This window comes from Anomaloglossus baeobatrachus, chromosome 1 (assembly GCF_048569485.1).
Source record: "Anomaloglossus baeobatrachus isolate aAnoBae1 chromosome 1, aAnoBae1.hap1, whole genome shotgun sequence".
In the NCBI taxonomy this organism is placed as follows: Eukaryota; Metazoa; Chordata; class Amphibia; order Anura; family Aromobatidae; genus Anomaloglossus; species Anomaloglossus baeobatrachus.
This window is the reverse complement of record NC_134353.1, coordinates 120,796,927-120,814,703: the sequence shown is the minus strand read 5'-3', so window position 1 is coordinate 120,814,703 and position 17,777 is coordinate 120,796,927. Positions and strand designations below refer to the sequence as shown.

Below are 17,777 nucleotides of genomic sequence, written 5' to 3'. Positions count from 1 at the left end.
TACCGTCGCGGGCAAGGTAGCTCCGGGGGACCCGACCGCAGGTAGCGGCGAGGATCCTCGGCACGCTGTGCGGAGGCGGCCTGGGTACGCCGAGGACAGCGGCCGAAGCAGAGGTGCCGTCGCGGGGAGAGGCAGCGCCGGCGGACCCGACCGCAGGCGGCGGCAGCGGCGAGGAACCTCGGCGCGCTGATGGGGACGCCGGGGAGTAAATTTTGGAGCGGGCCGAGGAGGAGGGTAGGGGAAAACGGTCCTACCTGAACTCGGCGGCGGAGGCCCAGCGACGGAGGCGGTGCAGGCAGGGCACCCTGCCCCTGCCTGTGAACGGTGCCCTCGCCCTGGGAGACTATAGACTCCGGGAGAGAACGTGTAGAAGGCAGGGAAGTGGACCTCATGATGGGGGAAGGAGCCCCCAGCAGCAGAAAGCAGCGGTGAGGGCCCGTCAGATCACAGCACGCTGCAAAGGATCCATCCCTGCTGAATGTCCCTGTAGGCCCATTGGGGTGATACCGCAGGGCGAATCAGGGGTGCCCACGACAACCTGCCCACACGAACACCCCCGGGAGTGGTACCAGCGGGGGCGGACGGGGGAGAGGGCCCAAAATCTCAAAACTCCTGCGACCCTGTGGAGTGGTACCGACAGGGCTGCGGATGGAAGAGTGAAGGGAATACCTGCATAGAGAAAAAAGACAGGTATAAGAGCGATGAGCGGCGCCGATATAAGAGAAAAAAGCGCAATAAAAAAGCAAATGGCTGAGGGGGGCCGAGACAGCCCACATCAGCCTCCTACGACACTAAGCTAAAAACTGATTGAGCCCGCCTCTGGCTCAGGGGTTATACTGCTGGGGAGGAGCTAACTTTTTCTGTTTACTTAGTGTCAGCCTCCTAGTGACAGCAGCATAACCCATGGTCCTGTGTCCCCCAATGAAACGATGGAGAAACAACAACTTTTATATACTTTTGCGTAATACAATACATAATGTAAGAAAGCTTCATGGTGTATACAGTAAAGAGACCAAATTTAAAATAATTTAAAGACAAAATGTAACAAAGAAGAAAAAAAGGCAAATTTATTATAGAAGCCGGAGTTAGAAATGTAGCGGACAGCTTTGCTTTAATAAACACTAAAGTGCTCAGACATTTTCATGTCCAGAAAGTAAATCTGCAAATGAGTACATAGGTAAGTAGCAGAATATTTTAAGTTATACAATAAGGCAACATTTGCCGCCCCTCACACACCAGCGCTGGGGCCGGAGAAAGGGTACGTCATCTATGGAGTATGGAATGTTACATGGCGACGGCCGGGACTGGACCATGAGAATACAGTACTTGTGCAGATTTACAGACCAGCGTACAGGAATATTGCATAGCCACTAAGTCTTCTGCCATTTTCACACCGCATCAGTTCTTCATGCTGTGCAGTGGTTCCACCAGTTTATTATGTACGTGCATTAAGCCTAAGGAAAGAAAGGAAGAAAAAAAAAAAAGTTAAGGTTTTCCCAAAGGCTTCTCTAACATAATCCTTTCTGCATGAACAAGTAGGGCTTAACCTGCAAGGGAGACATGAGAATCTGTGGGATTTGTAGTGTTTATAGGTTAAATGGCAAAACAAGATAAAGAATTTAGGCCCCGCTTCTTTAAGGGAATCAGTCAGCAGCATGAAGTAGGGGCAGAATAATAAAGGGAATCTGTCACCAGGTTTTTGCTCCCCCATCTGAGAGCAGCATAATGTAGAGACAGAGACCCTGATTCCAGCGATGTGTGACTTACTGAGCTGTTTTCTGTCATTTTAATATCAATTGTTTTCTCTGCTGCAGATCTAGCAGTTATACAGAGCTCATGAATATGCTGGACTACCTGCAGCACGTCAAGTAGTGTGAGGAAGAGCAGAAGAGGGAAGGATCCGGCACAGACTCTTCTATGGTAAAAACATATTCTTTATTCCAAGCATTAAAAAGGACGATGTGGAGACCAAAACAGTGTATAAGCAGGGAAAGGAACTTTACGCGTTTCAGACTACAGTAAAAACAAAGGAGCCCTTAATCATATGATTCAGGACTCCTTTGTTTTTACTGTAGTCCGAAACGCGTAAAGTTCCTTTCCCTGCTTATACACAGTTTTGGTCTCCACATCGTCTTTTTTTAATGCTTGGAATAAAGCATAAAGGGAATTTTGTTTACTTACCGTAAATTCCTTTTCTTCTAGCTCCTATTGGGAGACCCAGACAATTGGGTGTATAGCTTCTGCCTCCGGAGGCCACACAAAGTATTACACTTTTAAAAAAGTGTAACCCCTCCCCTCTGCCTATACACCCTCCCATGGACCACGGGCTCCTCAGTTTGGTGCAAAAGCAGGAAGGAGAAAACTTATAAATTGGTCTAGGGTAAATTCAATCCGAAGGATGTTCGGAGAACTGAAGACCATGAACCAAAAGAACAAATCAACATCAACAACATGTGTACACAAAAGAACAACAGCCCGAAGGGCACAGGAGCGGGTGCTGGGTCTCCCAATAGGAGCTAGAAGAAAAGGAATTTACGGTAAGTAAACAAAATTCCCTTCTTCTTTGTCGCTCCATTGGGAGACCCAGACAATTGGGACGTCCAAGAGCAGTCCCTGGGTGGGTAAAGCAATACCTCAATAAAAAGAGCCGAAAACGGCCCCCTCTTACAGGTGGGCAACCGCCGCCTGGAGGACTCGCCTACCTAGACTGGCGTCTGCCGAAGCATAGGTATGCACTTGATAGTGCTTCGTGAAAGTGTGCAGACTAGACCACGTAGCTGCCTGACACACCTGCTGAGCCGTCGCCCGGTGCCGCAATGCCCAGGACGCACCTACGGCTCTGGTAGAATGGGCTATCAACCCTGAAGGGAGTGGAAGCCCAGAAGTACGGTAGGCCTCGAGAATCGGTTCCTTGATCCACCGAGCCAAGGTTGACTTGGAGGCCTGAGAGCCCTTACGCTGGCCAGCGACAAGGACAAAGAGCGCGTCTGAACGGCGCAGGGGCGCCGTGCGAGACACGTAGAACCGGAGTGCTCTCACAAGATCCAAAGAGTGCAAATCCTTTTCACACTGGTGAATTGGAGTAGGGCAAAAGGAAGGCAAGGAGATATCCTGATTTAGATGAAAAGGGGATACCACCTTAGGGAGAAATTCCGGGACAGGACGCAGAACCACCTTATCCTGGTGGAAAACCAGGAAGGGAGCTTTGCATGACAGCGCTGCAAGCTCAGACACTCTCCGAAGAGATGTGACTGCCACCAGAAAGGCCACCTTCTGAGAAAGACGGGAGAGAAAGACATCCCGCAGTGGCTCAAAAGGCGGCTTTTGAAGAGCCGTCAGGACCCTGTTAAGATCCCAAGGTTCCAACGGACGTTTGTAAGGTGGGACCATGTGGCAAACCCCCTGCAGGAACGTGCGGACCTGCGGAAGCCTGGCTAGACGCGTTTGAAAAAACACGGAGAGCGCCGACACTTGGCCCTTGAGAGAGCCGAGTGACAAACCCTTGTCCATTCCAGATTGTAGGAATGAAAGAAATGTGGGTAAGGCAAACGGCCATGGAGGAAAACCGTTATCAGAGCACCAGGATAAGAAGATTTGCCAAGTCCTGTGATAGATCTTGGCGGACGTTGGTTTCCTGGCTTGTCTCATGGTGGCAATTACATCCTGAGATAATCCTGAAGACGCTATGAGCCAGGACTCAATGGCCACACAGTCAGGTTGAGGGCCACAGAATTCAGATGGAAAAACGGGCCTTGTGACAGCAAGTCTGGGCGGTCTGGAAGTGCCCACGGTTGACCCACCGTGAGATGCCACAGATCCGGATACCACGACCGCCTCGGCCAGTCTGGAGCGACGAGAATGGCGCGACGGCAGTCAGACCGGATCTTGCGTAGTACCCTGGGCATCATCGCCAGAGGGGGAAACACATATGGCAGTCAAAACTGCGACCAATCCTGGACCAAAGCGTCCGCTGCCAGAGCTCTGTGATCCTGAGACCGTGCCATGAAGGCCGGGACCTTGTTGTTGTGTCGTGATGCCATGAGATCGACGTCGGGCGTTCCCCAGCGGCGACAGATCTCTCGAAACACGTCTGGGTGAAGAGACCATTCCCCCGCATCCATGCCCTGACGACTGAGAAAATCTGCTTCCCAGTTTTCTACGCCCGGGATGTGAACTGCGGAGATGGTGGAGTCTGTGTCTTCCACCCACTGCAGAATCCGCCGGACTTCCTGGAAGGCTTGACGACTGCGAGTGCCGCCTTGGTGGTTGATGTAGGCGACGGCAGTGGCGTTGTCCGACTGGATTCGGATCTGCCTGCCCTCCAGCCACCGATGGAAAGCCAATACGGCTAGATATACTGCCCTTATCTCCAGGATATTGATCTGAAGGGACGATTCTATTGGAGTCCAGGTTCCTTGAGCCCTGTGGTGGAGAAACACTGCTCCCCAACCTGACAGGCTCGCGTCCGTGGTGACCACAGCCCAGGTTGGGGGTAGGAAGGATTTTCCCCGGGACAGGGATGTGGGTAGTAGCCACCACTGAAGTGATGTTTTGGTTGCGAGGGAAAGAGAGATGTTCTTGTCGAGGGAAGCCGAACTGTTGTCCCATTTGCGAAGAATGTCCCATTGGAGTGGCCGTAGATGGAATTGCGCGAACGGCACTGCCTCCATAGCTGCAACCATCTTCCCCAGGAAGTGCATGAGGCGCCTTAAGGGGTGTGACTGACTCCGAAGAAGCGATTGCACCCCTGCCTGCAGAGAAAGCTGTTTGTCCCGTGGTAGCTTGACTAACGCTGGCTGGGTATGAAACTCCATCCCGAGGTAAGTCAGTGATTGGGTCGGCGTCAACTTGGATTTCGGGAAATTGATGATCCACCCGAACTGCTGGAGAGTCGCCAGAGTGACGGTAAGACTTCGTTAACACGCCACCCGAGAAGGGGGCCTGACTAGGAGATCGTCCAAGTAAGGGATCACCGAGTGGCCCTGAGAGTGCAGGACCGCCACGACGGATGCCATGACTTTGGTGAAAACCCGTGGGGCTGTCGCCAGGCCGAAAGGCAATGCCACAAACTGGAGGTGTTCGTCCCCGATGGCGAAACGCAGAAAACGTTGATGTTCGGGTGCGATCGGTACATGGAGATAAGCATCTTTGATGTCGATCGATGCTAGGAAGTCTCCTTGTGACATCGAGGCGATGACCGAGCGGAGAGATTCCATCCGAAACCGTCTGGTTCTCACATGTCTGTTGAGCAGCTTGAGGTCCAGAACGGGACGGAATGACCCGTCCTTTTTTGGCACCACGAACAAGTTGGAGTAAAATCCGCGACCACGTTCCTGAAGGGGAACGGGAATCACAACTCCGTCTATCTTTAGAGCGTCCACAGCCTGAAAAAGTGCGTCGGCCTGTGCGGGGGGTGGGGAGGTTCTGAAGAAACGAGCCGCAGGTCGAGAGCTGAACTCTATCCTGTAACCATGAGACAGAATGTCTCTCACCCATCGGTCGTGTACGTGTGGCCACCAGGCGTCGCCAAAGCGGGAGAGCCTGCCACCGACCGAGGATGCGGCTAGGGGATGCCGAGAGTCATGAGGAGGCCGCCTTGGAGGCAGTGCCTCCTGCGGCCTTTTGGGGGCGTGACTTGGACCGCCACGCATAGGAGTTCCTCTGGCCTTTCTCTGGCCGGTTGGACGAAGAGGATTGGGTCTAGGCGGAGGGACGAAAGGACCGAAACCTCAATTGGATTTTCCTCTGCTGAGGTCTCTTAGGTTTGGACTGGGGTAAGGAGGAGTCCTTTCCCGAGGATTCCTTAATAATCTCATCCAACCGTTCGCCAAACAAAACGGTCGCCAGAAAAAGGCAAACTAGTTAAGAACCTTTTGGAAGCAGAGTCTGCTTTCCATTCGCGCAGCCACATGGCCCTGCGGACTGCCACGGAGTTAGCGGATGCCACCGCCGTACGGCTAGCGGAGTCCAGGACGGCGTTCATGGCGTAGGACGAAAATGCTGATGCCTGATAGGTCAAGGATGAAACAAGCGGAGCAGAATTCCGCGTGACGGCATTAATCTCAGTCAGACATGCCGAGATTGCTTGGAGAGCCCACACGGCCGCAAAGGCCGGGGCGAAAGACGCGCCCTGTGGCCTCATAAATAGACTTGACCAAGAGCTCTATCTGTCTGTCAGTGGCATCCTTTGGGGATGAGCCATCGGCAACAGACACAACGGACCTAGCAGCCAATCTAGAGACTGGAGGATCCACCTTGGGGGAGTGTGCCCAGCCCTTAACGACTTCAGGTGGAAAGGGATAACGCGTGTCAGTGTGCCGTTTAGCAAAGCGCTTGTCTGGAACCGCTCTGGGCTTCTGGACAGCGTCCCTGAAGTTAGAGTGATCAAAAAACGTATTGCGCGTACGTTTGGGGAATCGAAATTGGTGTTTCTCCTGCTGAGAAGCCAGCTCCTCTGCAGGAGGAGGTGGGGTGAGAGATCCAACACCTGGTTGGACGAGATAAGATCATTTACCAAGGCGTCCCCCTCAGGGGCATCAAGGTTAAGGGTGAAGTCAGGGTCAGAGCCCTGAGCTCCCACGTCCGCCTCGTCTTCCCGAGAGTCCTCAAGCTGGGATCCAGAGCAGCGTGAGGAGGCCGGAGAAGAATCCCAGCGAGGCCGCTTAGCCGGCCTGGGGCTGCGATCCGGGCAGGAGTCCTCCGCCTGGGACCTAGGGGCTATCCTGGGAGCGCGCTGCTGCGCGGACCGAGAAGGGCCTGGAGGAGACAAACTAACAGGGGCCGGGGCCTGTGAAGGGCCCGGTCTGGACTGCAATGCTTCAAGGAGCTTAGATGACCATTTGTCCATAGACTGTGCAATGGATTGAGAAAGTGACTGAGAGAGTGTCTCAGCGAAAGAGGCCAACGACGGTGACTCTGTCCCTGCAGACTGCTCAGGGGGAGCAGGGGGATCTACATGAGCCGAGGGGCCCACAAGTGCCCGAGGCTCCGGCTGAGCAAGCGTGGCAGGAGTCGAGCATTGATCACAGTGAGGGTAGGTGGATCCCGCAGGCAACATAGCTCCACAAGAGGTACAGGCCGCGAAAAAAATCTGTGCCTTAGTAGCTTTGCTCCTTGTGGACGACATGCTGTTGTCTCTTAGGAGAGTGACCACTGAGGGTATATGGGAAAAGGGTATACAGCCTTTCCGAACAGATAACGAGCGGAGTGTGTCCTCCAGATTCCCTGTCGTGGATCCCCCGGAGCTGCAGAGCTTTGCCGCTGAGTAGCATCCACCGGCAGAATGCTAAAAATGGCCGCCGGAGCTCTCAGGGGGGGTGTGGAGCCGAGGGTGGCGCCAGCAAAGAGCGGGAATCTGGAGTCCCCAAAGTGGTCAATGAGGGGGGGGGGGGAGACATGCAAAGATGCTCCAGCCCTCAAAGCCGACGTCATGTCGGTAATCCCGCCCTTACCCCTGACAGGCAGGCCCGGGGGCGGGATTTTTCGCGACTAGGCCGCGGCGAAGCCGGGGACTAAATTTAAGGCCGTGCCCGACAAGCAGGCACGGTCGGCGCGGAAGTCCGCCGAAAAAAACAACGGACCTCCCTCCCTGTACAGTCCCCACATGGGGACACAGAGTACCTTCAAGTTGCAGGGCCCGGTCCCTGGGGGTGAAGAAGCTCCGGTCCGGCAGGTTCCACCAGGGGCTGCGGATGGAGCACGGTCCCAGCACGTGGACGACCGCTTAGGATCCCACTTCTCCCAGAGCCGCATAAGGGATGGTGAAGGAGACGGCATGTGGCTCCAGCCTCCGTACCCGCAATGGGTACCTCAACCTTAACAACACCGCCGACATAGTGGGGTGAGAAGGGAACATGCCGGGGACCCCATCGGGGTCCTCTTTTCTTCCATCCGTCATAACTATGTATGAGAATGCATGAGTGGATGTGTGCCTCCTTCCACACAAAGCATAAAACTGAGGAGCCCGTGGTCCACGGGAGGGTGTATAGGCAGAGGGGAGGGGTTACACTTTTTTAAAAGTGTAATACTTTGTGTGGCCTCCAGAGGCAGAAGCTATACACCCAATTGTCTGGGTCTCCCAATGGAGCGACAAAGAAATAATGTTTTTACCATAGAAAAGTCTGTGCCGGATCCTTCCCTCTTCTGCTCTTCCTCACAGTATTACCGGCTGGGACCTACCGGTGGATACCGAGCACTTGCGAATGCAACAACCCAGGCTACAGGTGAGCTGAAATCCTTTTCCCCTAGCACATCAAGTATCCCTGTAATCAAAACTACACTAAGCAGCCCACTAAGTGACATCACTGGAATCAGGATCTCTGCCCTTACCTTATGCTACTCTCTCAGATTAGACTAGGTTCACATTTCCGTTGTTTTGCATCAGTCACAATCTGCTGCTCTGATAAATAACGCAATCAGTTTGGTGGATTCCGTTGTTTCCCATAGACTTTCATGAGCGGCAGATTGTGACTGATGCTCTTGCGTTGCATCCTCCGCCCGACTGATCAGTCGTGGAACGACTGCCCGTCGGGTGGCAGGAACGCAAAGTGTAACGTTTTTTGAGCAGCGGAGTCCTTAGGATTTCGCTGCGCATGCGCTCTCCCGGCGGCCGAACGATCAGCTGATCGGCCGGCTTCTGTGAGCGATCAGCTGATCGGCCGGCTTCTGTGAGCGATCAGCTGATCGGCCGGCTACTGTGAGCGATCAGCTGATCGGCCGGCTACTGTGAGCGATCAGCTGATCGGCCGGCTTTTTTGAGCGATCAGCTGATCGGCCGGCTTTTGAGAGCGATCAGCTGATCGGCCGGCCGCCGGCTTTTGAGAGCGATCAGCTGATCGTTCTCTCGCTCTCATTTTACAACGGAATCCGCTTTCTAATTCCAATTATTGTCATCCGTTGTACAACGCATCAGTCACAAGCGGCAAGCAACGCATGTGACTGATGCAAAACAACGGAAATGTGAACCAAGCCTCAGATGGGAAAAACCTGGTGACAGATGCCCTTTGAATACAAACAAGTGTTTTATCAGCAAGAGATAAATCACTACAGGACAATTGGACTCACGCCTCCAAGTTCAACCCTGTCCCTTGCACTGAAGAGCAGCTCTCCCTAACTATACAATGTACACAGAAAGCTGTGGCATGGACAGCTAAACAACTGAGCTGTGCGGCAGAGAAAACTGACTACACCCTGTAAACTAAGCATTGATGAAATCTGGATTCCTGACCCTATCATGCTGCTGTCAATCTCCATATCAAAAACCTGCTGACAGATTCCATTTAAGACTGGCATTTCATATCCTAGTCTTAATGAGGAGCATGTGGGAATGTGATACAACTAATTCATGTATACACCACATATTAGTGGCGTACGCCTTACCAGAAATATTACTCTGGTCAGTCAGTGGAGTAACATTTCTACGCAAGAAAGCACCACTTTCCATTAAGTTGACGGGTAGGTGTATTAAGCCACCTACCAGCTGTACCCATTTTGGCTAAACTGCTTGAAATTGGCATGAAAAACGCCAAAATATGCAAACTTGACTATTCAGCGGGTTTTACGCCAGTTTTCTGGTGTAAACATTTTGATATATTTGATCCTTAGTCCTTTCTTGACAGAAATAATAATCTATCCTGTAAATGACAATCTGGCGAAGCAACTGTGTGAAAGGTCTGCAGCTTTAAGCGTTAAAGGGAACCGGTCACCACTTTTTTGGCCTATAAGCTGCGGCCACCACCACCGGGCTCTTATATACAGCATGTTAGAATGCTGTATATAAGAGCCCAGGCCGCTGTGAGAACATGAAAAACACTAATACTTACCTAACAGTCGCGCTGTCGGACTTATGGGCGTCTCCATTCTCCGGTGTCGGCGCCTCCTCTTTCGGCCATCTTCGTCCTCTTTCTGAAGCCTGGGTGCATGACGCGGCTACATCATACACACTTGCCGGTCCTGCGCAGGCGCACAACAATACTTTGATCTGCCCTGCTCAGGACCTGAATGCTGGCCAGTGTGTATGACGTAGACACATCATACACCGCAGCTAGAGAAGGCGGCGAACAAAGATGGCCAAAAGAGGCGGCGCCGGCACCGGACAACGGAGAAGCCCATAAAGACCACAACGCGACCGTTAGGTGAGTATTATAAAGTGTTTTTTATGTTATACCCCCGGCCTGGGCTCTTATATACAGCATGTTAGAATGCTGTATATAAGAGACCGGTTGTGGTGGCCGCAGCTTATAGGGCGAAAAAGTGGTGACAGGTTCCCTTTAAGATCCCCACCAGCCCAAAACGCTGCCAGTCCAAGTACTTGATATATGGAATTAGCCAAGCAGGTTCCATGGCTAAAACAGACTTTAAAATATTTTACAGATTTTGTGTTTCTCACCTTTAAAATACTTCACAGTTTTGACTCGAAGCTCTAATGTGGCGTCTTCATCACAGACAAATATAGTACGAGGATGTTGCTGGAAAGCAGACACTGTCCACATATGATTGACGCCTTCCTCTATCGCTTTATATAAAGCAAAGGCTTTATGGGCTCCAGTAATGAGGATCATCACCTGTCAGGGGAAAATAGCATAGAACAAAAATTAAAGGGGTTGTCCAGAATTAGTAAAAAATAGTCTGTCACCCCACATTCATTATTCTACAATTCATAGCCCAATAGCAAGCTTCAGTCATGGCTGAAAGTGTTCCAAAAAATAAAGCACTTTCAAACAAAATTATTGCAATTACATATTTTCTTATACATGTTTATTTTCTGTCACAAAAAACGGCAAATTGGACATAATTTCACCCCAATCCCCAAAAATGGGCCAGACAATCGTTGGCACCCTCCACTTAATAATAGGTTGCACATCCTTTGGATTAAATAACTGCAATCAATCACTTCCTATAACAATCATCAAGCTTCTTACTCCTCTCAACTGGAATTTCGGACCACTCTTGTGCTCTGCTCCAGGTCTCTCATATATGAAGGCGTCTTCTCCCAACAACAATTTTAAGATATCTCCACAGGTGATCAATGGGATTTAGATTAGGCCTCATTGCTGCCACTTCAGAACCCTCCAGGACTTTGATTCCATCCATTTCTGGTGCTTCTTAGGCTATGTGCGCATGTTGCGTACTAGCCCTGCAGAAATTTCTGCAGCGATCTGAAGAGCACATGTGCGCTTCAAATCGCTGCAGAAAATGTCCGTAGAGAAAAAAAAAAAAAAGCCGATTCCTTGCGCTCTGCCTGCAGCTCCTCCCATAGACAGAGCAGGAGCTGCCGGCAAAGCGCACGGAAGAAGTGACATGTCACTTCTTGAACGCAGCGCTTCGGGCAGCAGCCGAAGCGCTGCGCTCTAAGACGCCACGTGCGCACGCCCCCTGCACAATCTCCATAGACTGTGCAGGGGACGCAGGACGCATGCAGTTACGCTGCGCTACAAAGCGCAGCGTAACTGCATGTATTTACGCAACGTGCGCACATAGCCTTAAAGTATGTTTGGGGTCATTGTCCTGCTGGAAGAATCATGACCTAGAACGCAAACCCAGATTTCTGACACTGGGCATTACATTGCAACCCAAAATCCTTTGGCATTCTTCAGATTTCATGATGCCTTAAACAGTTGAGGCACCCAGTCCCAGAAGCAGCAAAACAACCCCAAAACATCATCTCCACCATATTTGACTGTAGGTACTGTGTTTTCTTTGCTCACCTCATTCTGTTTTCAGTAAACAGTAGAATGAGGAGCTTTCCCAGAAAGCTTCATCTTGGTCTCATCTGTCCACAAGACACTTTCCCAGAAGGATTTTGGCTTTCTCATGAACATTTTGGCAGACTGAAGTCTAGCTTTTTTAATTCTCTGTCAGCAGTGGGGTCCTCCTGGGTCTCCTCCATAGCATTTCATTTAATTCAAATGTCGACAGCTAGTTTGTGCTGACACTGATACACCCTTAGTCTGCAGGACAACTTGAATTTCTTTGGAACTTGATTGGGGCAACTTATCCACCATGCGGACTATCCTTTGTTGCAACTATTCATCAATGTTTTTCTGCCAAACACATCCAGGGAAATTAGCTATAGTCCTATGGGTTATAAAGTTCTTCATTAGGTTGCAGACCACGGTCAAAAGAACAAAGATCTCCAAAGATGGAGTTTAACCTTGACACTTGAGATTTTTCAAAAACTTTGATTCTCAAGTCCTCAGACAATTCTCTTCTCTTTCTGTTCTCCATGCTTAGTGTAGCACATAAAAACACACAATGCAAAGATCGACTCAACTTCTCTCCTTTTAATCTGATTTCAGGTAATTTTCATACTGCCCACACCAGTTACTTGCCACAAAAGTGAGTTTGAATGAGCATCACATGCTTGAAACAATGTGAACACACAATTTTGTCTGGCCTATTTTTTTTTTTTGAGTTTTATGTGAAATTATGTCCAATTTACGTGTGTGTGTGTGTGTGTGTGTGTGTGTGTGTGTGTGTGTGTATATATATACGTACGTGTGTGTTGTTCCCATACACCCATATGAAAATCTGGATACTAAACAATCGGGTGAATTAGCCCTGAGAGCTGCATATGCAACTAAACATTCTGGTGTTGCCTCCTATTCTCAGAGAATCAACGCAATGTACATAGATCTAGTGTGGCATCATTCTAAGGCCTCTTTCACACGTCCATGAAAAACCACACACGTTTTGCACAGACGTGTGAAAGGTGCGTATTGCCCTCCATGTGCCGTGATTTTGGAATATGAGTGTTCTCCTTGGGCTATCTGTGATAACACACGGAGAACAGGAACTTTATGCTCACCTGTCCCTGCTGTACGTGGTGCTGATGTCTTCCGCTCTGCGGTCTCCATCTCTGCTGGCTCCGGCGCTGCTGCTGCTTCCAGTCCATGGTGCAGTGAATATGCGATGAGCATGAGTGGGGTCGGAAGCAAGTGACAGCAGTGCCGAAGACAGCAGCGGGGGAGACAGGTGAGTATAGAAAAGCATTTTATTTCAAAGACACTGTTTTCTCCGGTACGTGTCACACAGAGCACATCAGGTCCATGTGACACCCATGCTGCCGGAGAAAGACGGACATATGTACTTGTGGCGCACTCGAATACACATATGCTTCACACGGTCCATGGTAAAACCCATTGATGTTAATGGGTCTACGTGTGTCAGTGTCTCCGGTACGTGTGAAAACGGACCTCACAAATACCGGACACACGGATGAGTGAAGAGGGCCTAAGGAAAAGACTTGACACCTGTGATGTAAACTTGGTCTGCCAACCCTTCTAAAATGCTGCAATCCAGGTGGAGAATAAATGGGAAAATGCTGATCATGTCATAGTTACTTCTGTAGGAGTTATGGAATAAAATGACCACATGTGTAGCCATTTTTCCATTTGTTCTCCAACGTGATTTTGAAGGCAGCATTACCAGGTAGTATAAAGGGTCAAGAAGCCCTGACTCCAGTAATCTACATAGGTGTGGGTCCAGGAGGTTTAGGACATTCTGTGCATATGAAATAAAAAGTCTGAGGGCCCGATTAATCACAGGGCGTGCTGGAGAGCGCTGCGCCACAAATCTCATTCCGGTCAGGTAGGGGAGTGAGACTTCTGGTGCATGGAACGCCAAAGCTTCTCAGAAAGTAGACGAGCTCCGGCGTCCCACACTTGCTCAGCCTGTTTTGTTGGAGTTGATAGAAACCGATAACTCCAAAAATCACAAAAGTTTAGAACAAGTCTGAGTTGTGCCTAAATTTAGCCATTTTTCAAAGCTTGTACACATCAGGCCCTGAAGGTTTTTTTTCCTTTAATGAAATCTTTACTTACAACCATTGTGAAGCCCTAAAGTACAAACACGGATGCCTGTATACCTCTCTAGCGTCCATTACCGTCCCAACGCCGACTGTTAATGCCATAGTTGGGACTTTAGAAAGATCGCCATCAAAATATTTAGCATTTGCCAAAATGGTGTCCATGGCTAAAGTCTTGAGTCTTGTTCTGGATACCAAACTGGAACCTGGCTCATTGAAGGCAATATGACCGTCTGGACCAATACCTGCAATGGAAGAACAATTTATTTCCACACAATTCTAAGAATTTAACATTTTTTTTGAAAATGTAATAACTAGTTATATATAGAAATGACAACATATAGTCTTCAACAGAAACCTCCAGTGAAATAATGTCACAGCGCTCTTCTCATCATCTACTATACATATGTGGAATCTTTGGCTATGTGCCCACGGGAGCTTGCTCCTGCGGATTTTGCCGCGGAAAACCTGCGGATTTATCCGGATTTTTCAGATAAATCCGCAGGTTTCAGCAAGTACAGACACTCCGATTATAGCAAACTGGACGTGGTAATAGAGAAAATAATATTATTGTTTAGCGAAGTACCACTAAATGAACAAAATAACGCCTAAAATGTACCTTTTATTTAATACCAATTTTTAAAAAACGTGATTTGTGCACATAAAAACAAAAACACTAGCAAATGCCACCGTATGGGAGGACGGGAGAATCCTTCAAAGACAGCTCATCCAGAATTCCCCCTCACTCTATGCCCCATACACACAACTGGTTACTTGGATATACCACCCATGTGCATTGCACACCGTCTCATATAGGGAAACTGATAGTACAGGATACAACATCAACCCCTTATATCAGACTTTAACCCCATCTGGGTATATCAAGATACCATCAGTCCAGTGACTTGCAAAACCACAGCAATATCCATTCGCTGTCAACATCCACCGTCAGAAATGCCTAGAAATACATTCGGATCATTCAGATGAACAATAGAAATTGGAACAATCTCACCACGGTGTTGATGTTGTTGTCTTGGAGTAAAAAATCCTCCTAATCTGGTCACTGTAACTTTATCAGACAGATTGGTTATTCATGGGTCCCCCGGCTCTTTCCAGGTACTTCCATAGGATCCACACTTTTAACCACTTCTGAATAACAGAACGCTCCACTCTCAACGCGTTTCCCTTCTCATCAGGAGAGCGGCGTATATGGACCCAGAAAGTGTCCTCACATCAATGGACACATGCTATCAAAAGAAGGGAATTTTGTTTACTTACCGTAAATTCCTTTTCTTCTAGCTCCTATTGGGAGACCCAGACAATTGGGTGTATAGCTTCTGCCTCTGGAGGCCACACAAAGTAATTACACTTTAAAAAGTGTAACCCCTCCCCTCTGCTATACACCCTCCCGTGCATCACGGGCCCCTCAGTTTTGGTGCCAAAGCAGGAAGGAGGAAACTTATAAATTGGTCTAGGGTAAACTCAATCCGAAGGATGTTCGAAGAACTGAACCATTAACCAAAAGAACAATTGAACATGAACAACATGTGTACACAAAAGAACAACAGCCCGAAGGGAACAGGGGCGGGTGCTGGGTCTCCCAATAGGAGCTAGAAGAAAAGGAATTTACGGTAAGTAAACAAAATTCCCTTCTTCTTTGTCGCTCCATTGGGAGACCCAGACAATTGGGATGTCCAAAAGCAATCCCTGGGTGGGTAAGAATACCTCGATAAAAAGAGCCGGAAACCCGCCCCCTCTTACAGGTGGGCAATTGCCGCCTGAAGGACTCGCCTACCTAGGCTAGCCTCTGCCGAAGCATAGGCATGCACCTGATAGTGTTTTGTGAAGGTGTGCAGACTCGACCAGGTAGCCGCCTGACACACCTGCTGAGCCGTAGCCTGGTGCCGCAAAGCCCAGGACGCGCCTACGGCCCTGGTAGAATGGGCTTTAAGCCCTGAAGGAATCTGAAGCCCCGATGAACGGTAGGCTTCAAGAATCGGTTCCTTGATCCACCTAGCCAAGGTTGACTTGGAAGCCTGAGACCCCTTACGCTGGCCAGCGACAAGGACAAAGAGCGCATCCGAACGGCGCAGGGGCGCCGTGCGAGAAATGTAGATTCCGAGTGCTCTCACGAGGTCTAACAAGTGCAAATCCTTTTCACATTGGTGAACTGGATGAGGGCAAAAAGAAGGCAAGGAGATATCCTGATTGAGATGAAAAGGGGATACCACCTTGGGGAGAAATTCCGGGACCGGACGCAGGACCAACCTTATCCTGGTGAAACACCCGGAAGGGGGCTTTGCATGACAGCGCTGCTAGCTCAGACACTCTCCTAAGTGAAGTGACTGCCACTAGGAAGGCCACTTTCTGTGAAAGGCGAGATAGAGAGATCTCCCGCATCGGCTCGAAAGGTGGCTTCTGGAGAGCCGTCAGCACCTTGTTAAGATCCCAGGGTTCTAGCGGACGCTTGTAAGGTGGGACTATGTGGCAAACTCCCTGCAGGAACGTGCGGACCTGCGAGAGTCTGGCTAGACGCTTTTGAAAAAACACTGAAAGCGCCGACACTTGTCCCTTGAGAGAGGCAAGAGACAAACCCTTGTCCAATCCTGATTGAAGAAAGGAAAGAAAAGTGGGCAATGCAAACGGCCAGGGAGCAAAACCCCTATCCGAGCACCAGGCTAAGAAGATCTTCCAAGTCCTGTGGTAGATCTTGGCGGACGTTGATTTCCTGGCCTGTCTCATGGTGGCAATGACATCTTGAGATAACCCTGATGACGCTAGGAGCCAAGACTCAATGGCCACACAGTCAGGTTGAGGGCCGCAGAATTCAGATGGAAAAATGGCCCTTGAGACAGCAAGTCTGGTCGGTCTGGGAGTGCCCACGGTTGCCCCACCGTGAGGTGCCACAGATCCGGGTACCACGACCTCCTCGGCCAGTCTGGAGCGTCGAGGATGGCGCGCCTGCAGTCGGACCTGATCTTGCGTAACACTCTGGGCAGAAGTGCCAGAGGGGGAAATACATAGGGTAGTCGAAACTGCGACCAGTCCTGAACTAACGCATCTGCCGCCAGCGCCCTGTGATCCTGAGACCGTGCCATGAATGCCGGGACTTTGTTGTTGTGCCGAGACGCCATTAGATCGACGTCCGGCGTTCCCCAGCGGCAACAGATCTCTTGAAACACGTCCGGGTGAAGAGACCATTCCCCTGCGTCCATGCCCTGGCGACTGAGAAAGTCTGCTTCCCAGTTTTCTACACCTGGGATGTGAACCGCGGAGATGGTGGAGGCTGTGGCCTCCGCCCACAGCAGAATCCGCCGAACTTCTTGGAAGGCTTGACGACTGCGAGTGCCGCCTTGGTGGTTGATGTATGCGACCGCCGTGGCGTTGTCTGATTGTATTCGGATCTGTCTGCCCTCCAGCCACCTCTGGAACGCCTGTAGGGCTAGATACACTGCCCTTATCTCCAGAACATTGATCTGCAGGGCGGACTCCGTCGGAGTCCAGGTTCCCTGAGCCCTGTGGTGGAGGAAGACCGCTCCCCACCCTGACAGGCTCGCGTCTGTCGTGACCACAGCCCAGGATGGGGGCAGGAAGGATTTTCCCTTCGACAAAGAAGTGGGAAGAAGCCACCACTGAAGGGAGGTTTTGGCTGCTCTTGACAGGGAAACGTTCCTGTCTAGTGACGTCGACCTCTTGTCCCATTTGCGGAGAATGTCCCACTGAAGTGGACGCAGATGAAACTGCGCAAAGGGAACTGCTTCCATTGCTGCCACCATCTTCCCTAGGAAGTGCATAAGGCGTCTCAAAGAGTGTGACTGACCCCGAAGAAGAGATTGGACCCCTGTCTGTAGTGAACGCTGTTTGTCCAGCGGAAGCTTCACTATCGCTGACAGAGTATGAAACTCCATCCCGAGGTAAGTCAGGGATTGGGTCGGTGTCAATTTTGACTTTGGGAAATTGATGATCCACCCGA

The 17,777-nt window shown here is 50.3% G+C and overlaps 1 protein-coding gene across 2 annotated transcripts in view; it reads right to left on the bottom strand.

Moving 5' to 3' along the window:
- Window positions 1-1,042: 1,042 nt before the first annotated feature.
- The window catches only part of GNPDA2 (glucosamine-6-phosphate deaminase 2), a 40,212-nt gene continuing 23,477 nt past the window's right edge, over window positions 1,043-17,777 (bottom strand). For both annotated transcript variants that reach the window (XM_075334054.1, XM_075334061.1), the window contains exons 5-7: window positions 13,865-14,049; window positions 10,388-10,562; window positions 1,043-1,454 (exon numbers count right to left, since the gene is read on the bottom strand). In XM_075334054.1, coding sequence (XP_075190169.1) covers window positions 1,399-1,454; window positions 10,388-10,562; window positions 13,865-14,049 — 416 coding nt within the window. In that variant the 3' untranslated portion in view covers window positions 1,043-1,398. The remainder of the gene's footprint in view (window positions 1,455-10,387; window positions 10,563-13,864; window positions 14,050-17,777) is intronic.